We start from the raw sequence: 21,464 nt of genomic DNA on the forward strand, positions 1-21,464 counted from the left end.
TGAAAGCCCAGAAACGAGATGCTGAAAGGAGATTGGGGCCTGTGTATTAAAGACCAGAGACAGAGAAACTAAGAGCTTCGGCTGTCAAGATTGTGGTTCTAGGTCTGTGCCTTAGGACCTCTTTTGGTACAGTATCCATCCTTCATGCAAGGGTACAAAGAAGAGGAGAAGGAACAACTGTGATATGCCTAATGGATTGGAAGAAGTGGTAAATCGGTAATTCCATTTGATCAGTTTGCACAAGGAGAAGACATCTCGATACATTCCTAAGCTCCTGTTTTCCACTTGATGCTGTCTCTTGTCTAGTCCCCTTCTCCAGGGGCCTTGTTTCTCAAACATTTTCTTCATTCACACTTATGTTATTAAATTTTTCAGCTTTATAAGTAAGGCAAGAGAAATAATGCCCATCTCCTAGTACAGTATTAAGAAGAAGGCATGCTGTGTGTTACACACCATAGCACCTGGCACATAATACATACTCAATAGTAGCTCTCATTGTCAGTATTATTTGTTTCTGCTTGTTCTGTTCCCTTTCTTCCATTAGGTTCTTAGGACCCTGAAACATTCTCTTCAGCCCATGGTAGAGGACATCTCTGTGAGCTGGGATTTGCCTCCTGGTCTATCTGCTAAAATGCTTTCCCCAGAACCAACTGTCATCTTTAAGGGTCAGAGGTTAATTGTCTATGCCCAGTTGATGGGGGTGATGCCAGTGAGTTCCCATTCTTTTTATTTCCTCTAGTTGGAGTAGCCACCATACTGTACTGACAATTTCTTTAAAGCTGGTGGGTGGATTTGGATGTCAGGGAGAGATTGGACTTGTAGGTAGAGCCAGCCTATGCCCTTCCTCATCATTTGGGGCTCTGGTTTCCTGGGCTACCTGATTCTTAGCCAGATATTTAATGTATTGTGTTGGGGAGCTGCCCCTGTTCTAATCCTTTTTTTGGTGATCTCCTTCCATCACTTCTACTCTTCTCTAATTTGTAGCCAGAAGAGACAACAGGAAAAGTATGCCTCAAGTATGCATTCCAGGGCAAGAGTTTTGAGGATAAGGTGACATTTTCTCTACAACCCAAGCCCGATGCCAAGTGAGAATTCTGTTTTCCTTTGCTATTTTCTTCCATTCCACCCTTCCTCCCTTCCTCTCTCTATCTCTCTCTTTCTGTCTCCCCCCGGCCCCTCCTGCCATCCTTGGAGGTTGGATTTGGGCTCAATTGTTTCCCTACAATCACTTTTTATTTCTAAACCACCCAAGTCTTATCTCTCCCCTTACATGACTTTTTCTTCCCTCTGCTATTCCTAACTTTTAAGAGCTCAGAGCAACTGGCATGTGGGTGGTTTTCCCTTAGGTTCAGGAATTTTTTTTTTCTTTCAGCTTCACCATTCACCACCTTGCTGCCAAGGCCTTTATTCAGACCAAGGACATGGGCCTCATGGAGACTCCAGGAAGTTATAAAAGTGAAGTATTGAACATCAGCCGTGAATCTGGAGTCATAAGCTCCTTCACAGCTTTCATTGCTATCAACAAGGAGCTCAACAAGCCAGTTCAGGGACCCCTGACTTATATGGACATTCCAAGGCCAGTTCTGTTAAGAAGGCTCCAAGGAAGTGGTGAGTTTTATCTCATCCAAACTCCTATGGAATAAAGGGTCCGGAATATCTGAGCACATTATTTAAAGGAAAAGGTGGTGAAACATTCTTAACTTGCCTTGTTTTTCTTGTCCTTCCACATATTGGATTTCTGGCTAGTGTTAAACTTTTCTGTCCTAGGGAACTACATTGTATCCCATTGGCAAGTAGATTTTAAATAATCCAAGAGAAAAACCCAAACATTAAAACAGAAAGTGCACGTAAACATTGAATAATCAAACTCTCAAAATCTGAAGTGGATTTATCTTTTTTTTTTAAAGCAGCATTATTGAGATATAATTCACATATCATATAATTCACCCATTTAAAGTATACAATCCAGTGGATTTTAGCATGTTCTGCAACCATCACCACAATCAATACAAATTTAGATTATTTTCATTAACTAAGAAAGAAAGTCCATTACTGTTAACAATCATTTTCAATTTCTCTTCCTGACCACCACCTATCCTCTCCTGCACCCCATCCCCTCCCTCCATCCCCAGTAATCACTTACCTGCTTTCTGTCTCTCTATATTTGCCTATTCTGTCTGTCTATATTTGGCTACTCTGGACATTTTGTCTTTGTATCTACCTGTAATTGTATATGCTTGGACCAAAATCTTCCCATTCCCCTACTCCCTAATTACCAAGCCTCTGGTAACCACCATTCTACTGTCCTTCCATGAGATCAGCTTTTTTATTTATTTTTTATTTTTTTGAGATCAGCTTTTTTAGATTCCATGAATAAATGAGATCATGCAGTGTTTATCTTTCGGTGCCTGGCTTATTTCATTTAACATAATGTTCTCCAGGTTCATCCATATGGTCTCAAATGACAGGATTTCATTGTGTTTAATGGCAGAATAGTGGTCCATTGTGTATATATTCCACATTTTTGATATCCATTTATTTAGTGATAGATACCTAGGTTGATTCCAGGTCTTGGCTATTGTGAATAGGCAATACGTGGCAGTACAGATATCTCTTCAACATACTGATTTCAGATCTTTGGCTATATATCCATTAGTGGGATTGCTTGATCATGTGATTGTTCTATTTTTAATATTTTGAGGACCCTTCATAATGTTTTCCATAATGGCTGTACTAATTTACATTCCCACGCACAGTGTACAGGGGTTCCATTTTTTCCATATCCTCACCAAAACTTGTTATCTTTTGTCTTTTTGAGTCTAACAGGTGTGAAATGATATCTCATTGTGGGTTTGATTTGCATTTTCCTGATGATAATATTGAGGTTTTTTTTCATATACCTGTTGACCATTTATATGTCCTCTTGAGAAATGTCTATTGAAGTCTCTTGTCCATTTTTTAAATAAGGTTAGTTTTTTCTTACTATTGAGTTGTTTAAGTTCCATGAATATTTTGGATATATTAACCCCTTACTGCACGTTTGTTTCGCAAATATTTTCACCCATTCTGTTGATTGTTTTCTTTCCTATGCAGAGGCTTTCTAGTTTGATGTAACCTATTTGTCTATTTTTTGCTTTTGTTGCCTGTGCTATTGAGGCCATATCCAATAATTTATTGCCCACACCAATGTCATGGAGCTTGTCCCTTATGTTTTCCTCTAGTAGTTTCCGAGTTTCAGATGTTACATTTAAGTCTTTTATCCATTTTGAGTTAGCTTTTGTATATGATGTGGAATAAGGGTCTAACTTTATTCTTCTGCATGTGTATATCCAGTTTTCTCAACACCATTTATTATAGAGACTGTCCTTTACCCATTGTGTGTTCTCAGCAACTTTCTGAAAAATTAGTTGGCTGTAAGTGTGTAGATTTATTACTGGGCTTTCCATTCTGCTCCATTGTTCTATATGTGTCTTTTTATGCCAGTACCATGCTGTTTTGATTACTACAGCTTTGTAGAATATTTTGAAGTCAGGTAGTGTGATGCTTTTAGCTTTGTTTTTTTATTTTGTTTTGTTTTTGTTATTTTGTTTTGTTTGCTCAAGGTTGAAGCTCAAGGTTGCTTTGGCAATTTGGGTGTTTTATGGTTCTATACAAATTATAGGGTTTTTTTATTTCTGTGAAGAATGTCATTGGTATTTTGATAGGGATTACATTGAATCTGTAGATCACTTTGGATAGTATGGCCATTTTAACAATATTTTTTCTTACAGTCCATGAACACAGGATCTCTTTTCATTTACTTTTGTCTTCTTCAGTTTCTTTCATCAGTATTTTATAGTTTTTAGCATAGAGATTTTTCACCTTCTTGGTTACATTTCTTCCTAAGTAGTTTAATTATTTTTTAGTCATTATGAATGGATTACTTTCTTGATTTATTTTTCAGATTGTTTGCTATTGGTGTACAGAAACACTACGGATTTGGGTATGCTGATTTTGGATCCTGAAACTTTACTCAATTTGTTCATTACATTTAATAGCTTTTTGGTGGAGTCTTTTGGATTTTCTATATATAAATCATGTTGTCTGCGAACAGGGACAATTTCACTTCCTCCTTTCCAATTAGGATGCCTTATATTTCTTTTTCTTGCCTAATTGCTCTGGCTAGGACTTCAGTACTATGTTAAATACAAGTAAGCACCCTTGTCTTGTCTCTGAACTTACAGGAAAAGCTTTCAACGTATCACTGTGCAGCATAATATTTTCTGCAGGATTGTCATAGAAGATCTTTATTATATTGAGGTACATGTCATCTCTACATAATTTGTTGAGAGTTTTATCATGAAGGATATTAAATTTTGTCAAATACTTTTTATGCCTCTATTCAAATGGTCATATGGTTTTTGTCCTTTGTTCTCTTCATGTCATTCACACTTACTAATTTGTGTACGTCAAAACAATCTTATATCCCCGAGATGAATCCCACTTGATCATGGTAAATGATGATTTTAATGTGCTTTTGATTTTGGTTTGCTGGTATTTTGTTGAGGATTTAGCATCTATGTTTATCAGGGATGTTGGCCTGTAGTTGTTTTTTTTTGTTGCGTCCTTGACTGGTTTTGGTATTAGGGTAATGCTGGCTTTGTAAAATGAGTTTGGAAGTATTCTCTCCTCTTTATTGGTCTGTTTAGGTTTTCTGCTGCTTCCTAGGCAACTTGTTTTCAGGGAGTAGGGAGATGCAGCAGCTTGGATGAAGATGCAGCAGCACCCTGTGTGAGTGTGGTGCCATCACAGCAGAGCCTCAGGGGTAGAAAGACACAGAGTCTACTGGTCCCTGGAGCAGGATGCACTCTTGAGGTGTGTCTGGTTTCAATATGGTGCTGTGATGTAGCAACATGAATTATGGGCAGGACAACATGGGTCCTTCTGTGGAGTAATGTAGCAATATGAACTCTAGGAAGCTCCCTAAACAGGTCTCAGGGCTTGTGAGGACTGTCGGAATCTGTAGAAGTAACAGGAAGTGGGGGGGGCCTCCTGCTTACCTTTTCCCCACATACAGAGTACCTCCTGGTTCCCAGCTGATCCTCACTGGAGAGACTAGGGGGTGGCAGAAGCAGGGCGTTTTCTTCCCTTCTCTATGCAAGCCATCCTGAGTGTTTGTGTCTGACAGGGTTTTTATCCCTCCCTTGCTGTTTGTACTCCAGCACTCCTCTTTAGACTTTCTAGTCAAATGTCATCGTATATTTGTTGTTTTTGTCCTTTTATTTAGGTGGGGGTTGGCTGTTAGGTACCTCTAGTCAGCTATCTTGTTCACATCCTGAGTAATCTTCTTGATAATTAGATGGTCAATGACCACACAGTTGGCTGATGAATAACCTGGTAGTGTTAAGTGCCAAGTGCCAGGAGTATCTCAGTCATAAAACAAGCTGTCTTGATTATAGAGATTGGGGACTTGAGGATTTGGGTCAGGTAAACAAATTCCCTTGACAGAACCCCACAGCTGTAGGGAAATGTATCATATTACTTCTAGAGGCAAGCTTCAAGTTGAATCCTGTATTATTCATGCCACATTTATTTCTTTAAACATTTAACAATTTTAATACCCATTATAAATTGCAGTACTTATTATTAGGTATACAGTGATTAAAAAATGCAGTTCATGTCCCCAAGAAGCTTATAGACTGGGGTAGGGGGTGAGCAGAAAGGGAGGACAGACAGCAAACAGATGAACAGATTTTCAAGAAAGTATAAGGAGGGCTACAACATGGGGAAGCCCAAGGTGTGTGAGAGCAGGTAGCGGAGGTTTCAGCCCCGGTAGTGGTGTTATGGTAATCAAAGGAATCTTTCCCAAATAGGTGACATCTAAACTCAGACCTGAAGGGTTGGATAGATTATGCTTCAAGGAGTAGAGAACAAAAACATTCTAGGTATCAGGATCAGCATCTGAAAAGACGCATAGATAACAAAGAATAAGCATTGATACAAATGAGGTAGGTGTTATACTTTGGCTGGAACATACAAGATCAAAAAGAGAATGAGGAAAGGTAGAAGAAAACAGAGGTCTAGGGATGTTGAGTTAGACTGTAGGAATGATCATTCATTTGATACAGAACTTACTCAGGGTAATCATAAGACTTTGCAAGAAGCCCCATGGGCCAGGTCTCAGATTCCTAGGTGAATGATGAAGAAGGACCCAGAGACTGGTAAATGATGATGATAACAATGATAATAGCTAAAATTTGCATGGGCTTACTAGGTCTTTTTCTAAGTACTTTCCATATACTAAGTTATTTAAACCTCACAACAAATCTGTAAGTTAGATACTGTTATTAACTCTATTTTTATAGTTAACTGTGTGAAACAGTTTAAACCATATCTTGAGGGAGATTGAATGAGTTACAACAGGGGGTTGATGTGGTAACTGTTAATTATCACATCTATGTCAATGTGAGAATGGTTTGAGAAGAAGCAAGGTTTCTAGGGAGACTAGATAGCAATGTATTGTATTGAACCAGGAAGAAGAAGTGGTTTAAACTGAAGTGCTAGCAGTGAGTATAAAAAAGAAGAAAACAGGTATTGCGGATTATAACAGGGTCAGTTTAGGGATTGATTGAATGTGGAGGTGGTAAGCCATTGATGATCATGCCCAGACTTCTGGCTGGCTAACTGAGTAGATTATAGAATCAATTTATTTAAGTTCAGAGGAAAAAAACAGGAGTAAGTTTAGAGGGTAAAATGTTGAATTATTTTTAGAGCATTTTGGACTTGAGATGCCTATGGATTATCCACAGAAAGATGTCAAGTAGGAAGGGGTATTGACAGATTGGGTGTTCAAATTCATGTCAGAGGTGAAGATATACATTTGGCAATAGTTAACATCTAGGTAATAACTAAAGTCATGAGAATGAATGAGATTATTTAGGGGGCAGGTGTAAAGTGAGACGAAAAAGGGATTGAGATTGAAACCCTGAAGAATACCCAGTATGTAAGGGGTGGATAGCAGAGGGGTCCACAAAAAGAGTAAAAAGGAACCAATGAGGTAGGAAGAAAAGGAGTACGTATTCAAGCTAAAGGAAACTATGTTATAAGAAAGGGAGTTATCAAAGTATCAGATGTGTATCAGATGTTACAGAGAAGTCAAAATAAAAACTGGAAAGGGACTATTGGGTAATATCAAAGAAGTCCTTGATTATCTTACTAAGAACAATTTCATCAGTGTGGTCAGGAGAGAACCTTATAAGATGCTAAACAGTAAATGAGAGGTGGGAAATAAGAGGCAACTTGCATGGAATCTTTTTACAAATGTGAAGCTGAAAAGCGGAGGGAATAGAGGGTGATATCTATAGAAGGTGTTGTAGGGTTTAGGTGGGTTCTTGTATGTTATATCTCTTTAAAATATTAGAGTGGGGGAGATTTGAGAATGGTGCAGTGTTCACAGGAAGGTGCCAATAGAGAGAGTTAAAAATATTGGGGGCTGAGGGGTTGTATCTGAGTGGGAAGGGTGTTTGAGGAGGTGGAAGGGGATGAGATCCAGAACAGCACTATGGGATTCACTTCAGTAGGACCAGTCCATTCTCCCACTATTGTTAGGAAAGTGAAGAAATGTGATAGGATTAGATTTGTAGTTCGTAGCCTGAGGAGCAAGTCTTTGCAGTTTCTTTCTGGTGAATTTTCTATAGTTTTCGTGAAGTAGATATCAAGATTAGCTAATGGGCTATAATAGACTGAAAGTGGTGGAATAGAGAATTTGAAGTAAAGGAGAAGGTTTGAAAGAGCCATTGGGGACAATTGAAGAGTGGAGGCTCAGGGAGAAACAGACACATTTGTCAAGGAGTGTTGAGGGTCCGCTTTCTTTTGGATACTTTACCAAACTACTAAAGAGAATCGTGGTTTATGTGATGCATTTCAACAGTATTCAGCAGCTTTAGTATAAAAATGGCGGGGTGAGAGTGTGGCTTAATTTCAAGAATGGGATTTTCTGATTTCGACTTAAGGAGGAACTGTATTGGCAAATATGCCAACTCTGTTCCTGCAAAGAATATTTGATAGCACAAGAAAGTGAATATAATCAACAATAAGTTGGGGTAGACTTTAAAATAACTATGGGAGCGCCTCAAATGCTGGAATTTCTCAGCTGATGGCCTCCAGCCCAGAGCTGGTTTTTGCACCTATGGAGCCCAGCCCCAGCGGGAGGAGCCAGACCCTCGGGGTCGGGGGGAGAGGAGGCGGGGTGGGGGGGAGGCGAGGCCGCTCTGCGCGGGACTCCGGGTCGCCTCCCGGCTCTTTCTGGGGTTGGAGGCTGGGGTGGGTAGGGGGTAAGGGGACAATCCTCCCCCTCAACGGCGACTCTGAGTCCCGCCCCTTCCTTTCCGGGCTCCCTCGCCCACCGCCGAACCCCCTCAGGAGGGTATCGGCGCCAGGTTCGGGCCGGGCGGCGGAGGCGGAGGAGCCGTCGCTGCTGCCTCGGGCGCCCGGTGCCGGGCTCCGGGCAGCTGGCGCTGCGCGTCCTGCACACCACGCTCTTCGCCTTTGCCCACCTGCAGCTGCGGCGGCTGCTCCTGCACCGCGAGCGGCGCTGCGTTCCCAGAGCCTCTGCCTCTTCCTCTGTCTGCTGTGGGCAGCGCTCAGGCCCACCCTCTTCGCCGCCGCCCTCTCGCTCAGCGGCTCCTTGCCCCTGCTTGGGCCGCCCGCTCCCCTGCACTTCCCCCCCCCACTGGCTGCTTTACTGCTCCCCCTCCTGTCTCCGGTTCTCCGTGCTCTGTCTCCCCAACCTCTGCCTGGCGGAGGTTATCTGTACAGTCAGACGTGCCACTGAAATTGACAAACACAAAATTCCGCTACATTTGGGCTTTACGTTGGCAAGCCTTCTGTTTTTAAGTGGTGAACTTGACTTGTGAAATGCTAGTCCACGGAGATGTCTCAGAAAATCAGTTGAAATGGACTGTGTTTGTTCGAGCATTAATGATTGTTTATTCTTTGTGCCATATTTTTAGTTAAATACATATGCAAAATTACACAAATGTCATCAGCAAATGTTTACCTCGAATCAAAGCTTCTAGCCTGAGGGAAGGTCCCAGCCATGGGACAGCCAAAACTTGAAGAGAAATTCACTGTTTTATGGCTTGAAAAATCAGAAGATAAGATTGTAGTAACTACCACAGATGGCAAATGAGTAGGAAATCTCAGGAAGAAGAAGACCAGATAGAGGAAGCCCCGTATTCTGATTATAAACTCTAAGATTTTTATCTAATGCCGGAACTACACATACACAACACAGGCTCCAAGCTGCACAAATAAGGATAAAGGAATGGGACTGAGATTTCAGGTGCCATCTATGCATGGGAGACAGAGTGTGGGATTTGAGTACAGTCAAGTTGATTGTTTGTTAAAACAAACAAAAATCAATACTCTCTAAAATATGTCACTTACAATGTCTAGGACACAATTCAAAGTTACTAAATATATTAATAAACAGGAAAAACATAACTGATATTCAGGAACACAAAGCAAAACTCAAAAAGCAATCAATGGAGACAACTCCCACCACCAAGATGACCTAGATTTTGGATTTATCAAAAATTTTATAATATGTTCAAGGATGTAAAGGAAAACACAATTGTAGAAATAAATAGGAAATCTGAAGAGAACAGAAACTATTTAAAAGAAAAGAACCAAATGGAAATTCTAGAATTTAAAAGTATACTATGTAAAATAAATAAGTCACTATTTATGCTTAACAACAAATTGGAGATGAAAGAAGAGCCAGTGAACTTAAAGATAAGTAGATGCTATCCAATGTGAAGAACAGGAAGAAAGGGAAAGACTGTAGTGAAAAATGAAACAAAACAAAAAATAGAGCGTTAGGGGCCTAATCATGTGTACTTAGAATCCCTAAAGGAAAAAAAAAAAAAAAAAAGACAATGAAGTTGGAAAAAATATTTAAAGAAATAATGACCGAAATTTTCCAATTTTGGTGAAAGACATAAATTTATACTTTCCAGAAGCACAGCAACCCCAATCAGGAAGAATATAAAGAAACTTCACCCAATTACATCATAGTCAAAGTGGTTCAAACTGAAAATAATGAGAAAATCTTGAAAGCAGACAGAGAAAGATGAATTACAGATTTACATAGGGGAACATGGATTTAAATGATAGTTCACTTTCATCAGAAATAATGGAGGCCAGAAGAAATAGAACAATATTTTTGAACTGCCAAAAGAAAAAAAAAAAGCTGTGAATTCTGAAATCCAGGTCAGGTGAAAATATTCTTCAAGAAAACCGAGAAATAAAAACATTTTCAGATAAGAGAAAACTAAGGGGATTAGTTACTAACGTACCTATACTATAAGAAATGCTAAGAAATTTCTACAGACTAAAGAGCTTGAATTTCAGCTCTTCAGGAAGAAATGAAGAGCATGAGAAATAGTAAATATGTGGGTAAATATAATTTCTTAATTTCTTTAAAATACATATGACTATACAAAGCAAAAATTGTAATACTATGAGGTTTAAATATGTAGATATATAATTGTATATTATATATAACAACTATAGCATAAAGGATGGGGTAAATGGATCTATATGGTTGCTAAGATCTTACATTTTACATCAAATGGTATGATAGTAACCATTACTCAGACATTAAGGATATATATTATAACCCCTAAAGCAGTGGTTCTCAAACTTTTAGGTCTCAAGACCCATACCCTTCAGAGAACTTTTGTTGATAGACAGATAAATGCATACCATATTAGAAATAAAAATTGAGAAATTATAAAAATAATCATGTATTCATTTAAAACAATAATAAACCCATTGCATGTTAACACAAATAACATGTATTTATAAAAAATACTTATATTTTCTAAAAAATAGAAGGTTGGCATTGTTTTACATTTTACAGATCTCTTTAATGTCTGTCTTAATAGAAGACTATAGAAGATTTTTATGTCTGCTTCTGCATTCAATCTTGTGATGTGTTGTTTAGGTTCAAGTATATAAAGAAAATCCATCCTCACACATATATGTAGTTCGAAAATGGAGGAGAATTTTAATAGATTTTTCAGATAATTGTGGATATCTTCTTTAATACTACACCAAAACTCAGAAGTGGAGGTTTCTTAAAGGTTGGTTACCATGTGGAATCTAAACCCATATTAGTGAACTTTTTGTACTCTCCATTGGTCTATCTTGCACTTTGAATGATTTTGTAACATCATGCATTGATCATTTTGAAAAAAGTGGTCACAGATCTTCAAAATGTTTATACATTTCATTAGACAATATCCAAAATCACATGTTAATATCCGACCATCTAATCAGAAAAGTATTTTAGTTTTGGGAAGCTGTCAATCTTACAGTGGATACAAGCACACATAAGTTTCAAAAAATTCTAATTTTCATTTAAAAGTTAAAATTTCATCTTTGGCAATAAATACTGTCAGATATTTAAAAAAAACTATGAAAAAAAAAAAAGAGTGGAATTGGAATGTTCCTAACACAAGGAAATGATAAATGCCTGAGGTGATGGATACTTCAATTACCCTGATTTGATAAATTCACATTGTATGCCTGTACCAAAACATCACATGTACCCTATAAAGATATACAACTATTATGTACCCATAATAAATAACAATTTTAAAAAGAAAGAAAAGAAAAAGAAATATAAACAAGCATTGTGACCATTCCACATCTAAAATATTCTTAATTTCTTCAACTTTAACAGTGATGGTTAAGTGCCCAGTCACAACATAAGTTTGACAATTTAATATTGCAATTGCCAATTGTGCCTTCCATTAGACGTGATTTAAAAAGCAAAGACCATCTCTAAAAGAAAACATCTTCCAGGTAAGCCAATGAAACAAATTTCAGGACAACAGGACATTAAAATGTTGGGCTCTATAAAACGTGTTTGACTCAATACCAGAGACGCTAAAGCTGAAATGTAGATATTGGGAAATTGAATCAAAGAAATTAAGTCATTCAGGGTACATTCTGACAGAAAATAAGTAAATAACTACAGATGCTCTTTAACTATGTCCCAATAAAATCATCATAATTTGAAAATATGTAAGTCAAATATTCATTTAATACCCCAATAAACCTATCCTGTGTAATGCCGAAAAACATGTAAGTGGAACCACACTAAATCCAGATGGTCCTCAATTTACAATGAGGTTACATCCAGATAAACCCATCTTAAAGTCATGAGTTGAGCCATCATAAATCAGGGACCATCTGCATATATAAAATTCAAGATTACCTTTTTCCAGGCAAAATTTCAGAGCAGTTGACTTTTCTTGCAATGTATGTTTTTGTAGTATTTAAAAAATAATTGAATACAATCTGAAGAAGTAAATGAATACAATAGCACAATGATATGAATTTTAATGCCACTCTGGAGCCATTCTACCTGTAATCATATCTTAGCTTTGCCACTTAATACTTTTGAGACTTTGGAAAAATTATATTTCCTATGACTTAAGGTCCTCATGTTTAAAACCCATCTTACTGGAGTCTTATTTTGTAAATATTAAATGGATCAATATCAGTTGAATAGTAAAAAAGCCTGGCACTATATATATTAATGTGATATAACTGTTTGACACGATTAGTCTAGTCATCTTTAGAAACTAATTTCTAATTAAAGCATTTAAGTAAAACCAATCCAAATATCATGTAGTACTTATGGGACCTGCTGAGAAATTGATAAACACTTACCTTAAGACATTTACCTTCAAAAACTGGAATCCTTGTATTTAGTGGAAATGTTGAGATAGAGCTTAGAAATCTACAACTAATTCCCAAAGGTTTACAAAATCTCTCAAGATTTGGCTCTGTGTGCAATACACAGTTAATGAAAAAACAAACAAGAGCTCCACATGATCTCAAAAGGATTACATCACCCCCAAAATTGGTCCCTGTTAATAGAAATCAATAATAAAATGTACTTTGTCTTTCTATAAAACTTCAGAATTTACAAAGTGTTTTGTTAAACATTATTTGTCTAAATCTCTACTCTAATTGCTCTCAGCCCCAAAGAGATTTGCTGTCTGAGAAAGCTTCTGAATTTTTCCTACTTAACAGTCCATCTGCTTTCTGTCATAAAATCAACAAGAGAACACAGGTTCTTGAATACAGTTATTTCTGGAAAAAATCTAATTAAAACAGCCTTTTCTGTAAAGAATGACTTCATTATTTTAATTCAAATTTCAACTTTCTACTTTGTGACATAATCTCAGATTATTTAAATATTTCTATATCATAAAAATGAGAGTAACCACTGACCCTTCAAAACATGTCAGGTTGCCCTATTAATATTTCTTTCTCACACTGTTCTTATTTGGTTGAGATATAAATGTTATTTTAGCAATCTGGGAGAGCCATCCCACTATTTCTAGTCCATAAAAGTGTTCACATAGATTAGGGATAATCTATCTTTGTAATTAAGTTAGAATTTCCATGTAAAATTATCTCAAGCATTTTGGGGAGTAATAGGGAAATAATGGGACTGTATTTACATCTGGGACCCTGTTCTGTCTTTAGCTCCTTAGGGATTCAATATTCTATGCAAGTTTTCCCGTCACTCTAGGGATTGTACATCCACCAAGGCAGAACCAAAAATAAACTCCCATTTCCCCACCATCTTGATCTCCCTAAGGAAATCTATTGTTTGGATTCTTTCTCTCTTTCTTCCCACATCCTAAGTGGAAATGTCTACAGTAAAAAATGGTGAACTAGTACCTCCTATATTACTCTGGATAGACCTTGAGCCCATCCTTCAAAGTGAGCTATTACAAGAATGGAAAGCATATTAAGGGGTACAAATATTATATTACTATTAAAGGATTATTATTCTTTGAGTTTACATTTTAACATTACCACATGTATTTCAAAATATCTTCTTTGCTTAAAAGCAAAGGAATTCAAGGCCATAAATTCCTTCTAACTACCATTTTAGCAATGTCTTACAAATTTTAATATATGTGTTTTAATTGTCATTCAGTTCTATATATATATTCTAATTTTCATTTTGAACTGTTTCTTGCTCTATGAAATATTTAAAGTATTGTGTAAAATTCCAAATATATGAGAGGTGAATATATTTTGGTTTTTATTTCTCATTTTTAATGTATGTTAGTCAGAAAATATGGTCTTCATGACATTCATTTGTTTGCATTTGTTGAGACTGAATCTAAACACTAGTCCATAAGCAAATGTTGAGATATATTCTACATGTATTAAAAATACAATGTGTGCTTCATTATTGAATGCAAAGTCCTATGTGTAATATGTACATGTCTAGTTTATTAATTTTATTGCTCAAGTTGGCTATTTCCTTTTTAGACTTTATTTTAATTTTATTATTATGTTATGACTTATCTCCAATAATCATCTTTAAAGTCTATTTTTCTTTGTATTAATTTAATCATGCCAGTTTACTTTGGTAGATTTATGGCTAATGTTTCATTTTCAGTCCTTTATTTTTTATTTTTCTTGTTCCTTCAATGTTATAGTTGTCCCCTCTAAACAGTGAATAGCTGTATTGTGATAAGGGTTGGGGGTTGTATACATTTTTCCCTTCTATTCTGAAAGTTTCACTCTTTTAAAATAATAGGCTTATTTCATTTACATTTATTATTGTTACTTATGTTTTTAAATTGATTTCTACTACTATTTTGTGCTTTCCATTTATTATGCTTCTGTTCTGCTCCTTTCTCTTGTTCCTTTTTAAAATTGTATTAAGCATTTTTTTTAACTTCCTTTATCCTCTTCTCATTTGAAGATTACATGTTTTATTTCTATTCTTTTAGCATGTGTCTTTGAATTAACAATGTTTAATCAGTATATATAATCTCCTCTCAAACAGTTAAAGATCATAAACTATTTTAACTCTAATTTCTCCCCATTTTACATATTATTATTGTTTGATAAGTTAGTTTCACCTTGTTTTTAAGTGTCCCAATGTAGTTATTTTTATCATTTTATTTGTATATAGTTTATACCTGTTTAAACCTACCAATATGTTCACCAATTTCTTCTCACACCATGACATTTTGTCTCTTATCCCTTTATTTCTGACTCCATATACTTCATTCTAAAGTGTACCTGTTGATTGTTCCTTCAGTAAGAATGTAGTAGTGGTAAAAATCCCCCAGTCTTTGCCTAAAATTGTTTTTATTTCATCATGACTCATAAATAAAAGCTTGACTGCCTATGGAATTCTAGATTGACATTTTTTTTCCCTCAGCATGGGAATACATTATTCTATTGCCTGTGGACTCATTTTTGCTGTTGAGAAATTTGCTATCACTAATTATTTTTTGCTTTTTATGTAGACAATATTTCTCTCTCTCCTCTTCTCTCTCCCCAACTCCCCTTCTCCACTTCTTGGACCCCAACCTCATTCTCTCTCTGTTTTCTCTTTTGGATATTAAAATTTTACTGCAAAATTTCTGGATGTTCATTTAGGTTTATTTATTCTGTGTGTAAGAGTTCAATTTTTTTTTTAATTCGGAACAATTCTCCATCATTATATATTCAGATAGGGCCTCTCCTCAATTCTCTCTTTCTGGAGCCCATTCTGAACCTTTCCGGATTTATGTCAGATTTTTCTCTCTATCATTTAGGTTCTCTTTCATATTATCTATTTTTAGCCTGTGCTGTACATAATGTAATTTACTTAGATCGATCTCTTTATCAATGTTTTTCTTCATCTATGTCTAATCCATCTACTTTTTAGTTTCAATGATTACATATTTCTTTCTAGAAGTTCCATTTAGTTCTAATTGAAATCCATATGTCACCTTTTTATAGTGTGTCTTGGTATTTTTAGTTTTTCATTGTTTTCTTTTATGCCTTTAATTATTTTAAACAAATACTGTATTCTTTAGTAGATGCTGAAGAACATAGTGTATTACATCACTCTTCTCTACTGAGTTCTGAACTGGTGAGAAGTAAGATATATCGGAGATAAAATATCCCCTTTTATCACACACATTTGGTGATGAAGACACTAATTTAGTCTGCTGCCCCTGAGTAGCTGCGGGAGGACGCTGGCCCACGAGGCTTCTCGCAGCCAGCGCGGCGGCGGCGGCGACGCAGGGAGCCAGGCCAGTGCCGGGGCCGCAGGAGCCGGCGTCGCGCGCGGCAGGGCGGCCTGGGCTTCGCGGCCGGCGGCCGGCGGGAGTAGCAGCAGAGGCCCAGGCTCCAGCGCGTCTCTCTCCTCCCCCTTACCCTGAGCCAAGGGATGGCCCTAGAGCTCCAGTTGCTGGAGAGGGGTCCACTCTCCCACAATGGGAATTCTCTTCTCCAGGATATGGAGACTTCAGTGAGCAGGAGCAAAAAGTTACTGTTGGGCTGGATAATGCAGGGAAAACTACAAAACTTTTACCAGTTGTCTGTGAATGAAGTTGTACATACATCCCCTACAAGAGGAAGTAATGTAGAAGAGATAGTAATTAATAATACACATTTCCTAATGTGGGATATTGGTGGCCAAGAATCTCTTCGTTCTTCCTGGAACACTTTACTAACACGAAGTCTGTAATATTTGTTGTGGACCACACAGAGAAAGGATTTCTGTAACTAGAGAAGAACTCTAAGAAATATTAGCACATGTGGACCTAAGGAAACCTGGATTGCTGATTTTTGCTACTAAACAAGACATTAAAGAATGCATGACTAGTAGAAATCTCCCAGCTTTTGAAGCTAACTTCTATCAAAGATCACCAGTGGCCTATCCAGGCATGCTGTGCTCTTACTGGCAAAGGATTGTGCCAAGGACTTGAATGGATGATGTCACAATTTAAGATTAGATGATCTCTACTGGCATCTTATCATAAAGTTTGTATAAACAAAGTGCTGGACTTTACCTGAAAGCTGCAAAAATGAATGGTTTAGATATATTTATAATAAAATGATTTAAACTTTTTTGGTAAGAAGAAAAGTTAAGACCACTTATTTGGAATCAAAGATGAAATCTCACCTTCCAATTTCCTTTGTCATTAGTTCCTTCCAAAGTAAGTTATTTAAGCTATGACTGACATTTTTCTGGTGACGAATCCTCTCAGGAAATTGTGTAGCCAGCAGTAAGTACAAAGGGAGAGGAAGTCATTTTGAACTTTAAGAGCTTTATTATCATATAACCCTCCCTAGTTGAATGTTCTCTTCCTGCTCCATTAAGTCAACATACAAATCAGCACAATATTCAGTCTCTAATATTTTAAAATGTAATGTTACTTATGAAAAGTATTTTGTATAAGGTTGTGTAAGTATTATGCATATATTTCATGTTCAAGTTAATGCCTTTGATTTATGTTCTAAAGAAAAGCAAATAATACAAAAATTAATAATATCTTTAGTTATAACAATAATGAGATAGGTACTGGCATTGGTGTTAAGGGCCATTTTGTACTCTTCCCTTATGTTCTCTGTATTGTATAAACCAACACCCCAAATCATTCAACTGCTCTTAAAAAAAAAAAGGAGACAGAAAAAGCTTGGAAGAAAAGACACTATTATATATTAAAACAAATAGACTTTCTAATACCTGATTAAACAGTCACTGATCTGGTTGCCAGGTTCACCTTTCCCTAACAGTGTCAGGGCCTGATGTTCAGGATAAAGGCTCATAACAGAGGACAGGGTTCCTGTAGGCAGGCTGGCTTTCTAAAAGGAAAAGGAAAATAAGGAAAAAGTTATCCCCAAGCAGATAATGGCCAGTAGATTGCACTAACATCCCTCCACATGGAAGGAAACCTCAAGAGCAACAAGGGAAGGAAACTTCATACTCCACAACAGTCTTTTATCAATATTCTATGAACAGAAATTATCGAGGTCCTAAGGCTCGTTTTTTTTTTTGTATATACTTCTTCCCACTTGTAGTGGATCATTTTCCTTTATTGTTCGTTAGTTATTATTTTTTTCCTGAGGAAATCCTCTGCAGCCTCATGTATGAGAAATTTACATTCAGAGCAGTTTTACTTTTTTTTTCAGGTACCCCAAGATGAAGGAAAAAATGTTCCAAAGAAGGGGAAGATATGAAGCAAAGACACAAAGATAAGAGATCTTGGGCATATTAGGGGGAAAAGATATGGTTAGGGGCTGAGAAAGAGGTAGTATACCAGGAGAAAATGCTAGCGTTTTAACAGAGGCCAAATGATAACAGGCAGTATTCATCATGGCATTTCCTTAAAAAAAAAAAAACACATATTGACTGCCATTTAATTTTTTTATATTATCTTATTCTGTCAACATTGTTACCACCCAACCAGGTTCATTGCCTGCTGCTTGCTCAAGAGGAAGCCAATGCACTGAGACTGCAGAGGTTATAGTGAAGAAAGAATTTAATATTGCAGGGCACCATGCAAGGAGATGGGATAAATTTCTCAAATCCATCTCGCCAAGAATTTGGGGGCCAGGTTTTTTTTAACTCAGGGGGTACAGGTGATTTTTGTTACATGGATGAATTGTATCATGCTGAAGCCAGGGCTTTCAGTGTCCTGGTCACCAGAATAGTGTACATTGTATCCTATAGGTAGATTTTTATCCCTTACTCCCCTCCCACTCTCCCCATCTTAGTTTTCTATTTCCCTTTCACTAATTTATGACTATATATATATGTATATATATATTTATCCATTGTTAGCTCCCACTTATAAGTGAGAACATGTAGTATTTGTTTTTCCATTCCTGAGATACTTTCTGGTGAGCCCAGGGGTTCTTAAAGATAGTTTGGTGGACAAAAGGCTAGGGAATTCGGTCTGCTGACTGGCTGGGGATGAACTCACAGGATTGGGAAGCATAAAATATATATATTTTTTAACTATGCCTCTATCTTTGCAGAGTTCAGGCCCCTACCACAGTTCTGCTTTATGGCCCCTTATTAATTTTATAAAGGGTGATTTCAATGTAACTCTGAGTCTCCACATGGTATATTAGTAGATTTACTTTTGAAGAAGCGTAAGACTTAGATTTAGCTAAAATAAATAGAATTGTCAATATCTTGGATGATGAATTGAGAAGTGTTGAGACTTCTGGGATAGGTTTTCAAAATAATTTCCTTCTACTCAGTGAAGTAAAACATACATTTTAAAGCAAGCAGCTTACCTTTGCCCTGGAGGGATATCCCTTGGAAATTGCTCCCAGTATTAATAGAACATCTATTACTGTTCTAACACTCATTTAATTACTTTCTCCATTTTTATTTACCCTCAGTAAAGTCTCTTGCTCTCTGTTCCTCTGCACAACTTCTCTTGGGAGTGAGAAAAGCAATAGGCTTACCATTTGTTAACATTTCAAAATCTACTTTTGGTTTCAAAACAACTTCTAAGATAAATTTCACTCACCTAACACATTGCCAAAGTTCAGTGGAGTTGATTGTTGGTTGCTAACAAACAGAAGTTAACAAACACTTTCATATATTCCATTTATACCTTAAGATATACAACTTTAAAATGATTTATAATGAATTCAAGCTCTCAATTCACAAAAATAAAATATATGCTCATGGTTTATGCTGACTTTCTGAAAATTTAAAATCAAAAGAAACTTAATATTAAATGCAAGGGTAGACATTGCAGGTATTTTATAAGCATTTTAATTATTTCTTAAATGTTTATATTAAGTAATTTGAGCATCTTTGTCATACTGCATTTTGCAAAGAGAAAAAAACCCAACCTTTATGTCTTGTAAAATGAGAACTACTACAGCTTGTTTTACACTGCAATATGCAGAACATCAAATATTGAATGAATTCAAAACACAAACTGTCAAACACCAGGAATACAAAGGTGAAAGCTCTCCAGGAGCTCCTGATCTATTAGTGGTGGCAGACAAATAATTTTTATTCAAGATAAACTGTGTCTAGTGGTCTACTAGAGCTAACAAAACATGGTTAGAACTATAAAGGAAATATAGTTTGATGCTACAGAAGTTGATAGAAAACAAACTGTGAAAAGCAGTATTCAGAACAGCATTTATTTTCAATACATGTATCCATTGGCTGCCATTGTATATTTTCCCCTCTCACAATTTCTAAAGGCTATTCCCCATCATGGTGACCACATAGAAACCTAGAAACAGGAAGAAGAGGGAGAGCTGGTTTTCTGGCTGGTCGATTAAGCCTGAGAGAATAAACTCTGTCACAGAAAAGGAGTTCTCAGAAGTCATTCTCCTCTAGGAGGGTCTATAAGGGGTAGGGGGGGTGGGGAGAGAGAGAGAGAGAGAGAGAGACTACGTGCCATGAAAGTTAGTGGAAGCTAAGGGAGTTAAGGGGGTGGGAAGGAAAAGAAAAAAACATTTACTGAGCACTAACTATGGAATAAGAATTATTCTAAATGCCATGGGGCATTACAACTACCCCCATTCTACAGATGAGGACACTGGGCTAAGCAACTTGTACAAAGTCCCAAAGCTACCGAGTTGCAGCAGCAGGTGGACTCAGGCGGGCTGGCTCCCCTGGGTTCAACTTTTAGCCACTCTGCTGCAGCACCCAGTGGGACAGGCAGCTACTCACCCCCTTCAGCTTGGAGCCACAGTGCTGTCTCTGCTGGTTCTCAGCCATCTCTTTCAGGGCCCTGCTGAAAAGGTGATAGCTTGGAGCTCAGACCCCTCTGCTTCTGCTTCTACACTTGGAGAATCAAAATATCTAGGTTATCATCATTGTCTTGCTGAGCTGAAAAAACGTGACCTCTGGTTGTGGCTTTGCCGGGAGGCCACTGTCCTAGGGATGAGACAGTATCCTTTCCTAGCACTATAGGTAACAGGAGACGAAAGAGTCTCATTCTGGATTAGAGACCTCAGTGAGCTAGTTATAGAGGCTCTCTTAGGGCCACTGCCCAGACACCATCTTCCCTAAGGAAAAAGAAATGTTTGTTTACACCGTTGATGTTTTATGTGGCTTTTAATGACCTACTCTTTCATTCAGGTTACATCTTTTTAAGCATGATTAAGAGTAAAACACTGTGGGAAAAAAATATTTTCCTACCTTGTATTGAGCACTTACTGTGTGCCAAACACTATATCTGACCCAGCACCCTCATAGGGATAGCAAGGATCCAACAGCAATGTGCAAATGACTCATGTATTACTTACAACAACCCCTATAAATTATCCCTGTTAATCTCCACATTTAAAATGAGGAGCACACACAGCTAATAGATTCCAGAATCTTGAGTCAAACCTTGGTCTGTCCAGCTTCAAAATTCATGGTCTTAATCACTGGCTACACTACCTCCCTGTAAGTGATAATGAGTTTTCTGAAGCAGTATTTTTACTTACAAGGATCTCATGAGACTCTTGATATTGATAAAAACAAGTAATTGTAAAGGATGATAAAAAGTGTTAGAGCTAGGAAAGGTCACATTAGGGGGAACTGAACTTCAAAGGAGGAGATTCATTATTTCACTCACATCCAATATATACCAAGAACTATTTGAATTTCTCCAGGCTCAAAAATA

At 37.1% G+C, this 21,464-nt stretch overlaps 1 protein-coding gene and 1 pseudogene across 1 annotated transcript; both read left to right on the top strand.

The window, feature by feature from the left end:
• The first annotated feature begins 184 nt into the window (after positions 1-184).
• On the top strand, positions 185-16,085 carry LOC123638752 (von Willebrand factor A domain-containing protein 5A-like). The gene is made up of 5 exons (XM_045552581.1): positions 185-208; positions 545-709; positions 985-1,085; positions 1,373-1,608; positions 15,900-16,085. The coding sequence occupies exons 1-5, from the start codon at positions 185-187 to the stop codon at positions 15,977-15,979; spliced, it is 606 nt and encodes a 201-aa protein (XP_045408537.1). The 3' UTR covers positions 15,980-16,085.
• A 147-nt stretch (positions 16,086-16,232) lies between these two features.
• On the top strand, positions 16,233-16,956 carry LOC123638101 (annotated as a pseudogene).
• The last annotated feature ends 4,508 nt before the right edge of the window (positions 16,957-21,464 follow it).

Source organism: Lemur catta, chromosome 5 (assembly GCF_020740605.2).
Source record: "Lemur catta isolate mLemCat1 chromosome 5, mLemCat1.pri, whole genome shotgun sequence".
NCBI classification, from domain to species: Eukaryota; Metazoa; Chordata; class Mammalia; order Primates; family Lemuridae; genus Lemur; species Lemur catta.

Coding starts and splice junctions, on each gene's coding strand:
- LOC123638752 (XM_045552581.1), top strand. CDS start 185: ATGCCTAATGGATTGGAAGAAGTG. Junction 209..544: donor CTAATGGATTGGAAGAAGTG/GTAAATCGGTAA, acceptor TTCTTCCATTAG/GTTCTTAGGACCCTGAAACA. Junction 1,086..1,372: donor CAACCCAAGCCCGATGCCAA/GTGAGAATTCTG, acceptor TTTTTCTTTCAG/CTTCACCATTCACCACCTTG.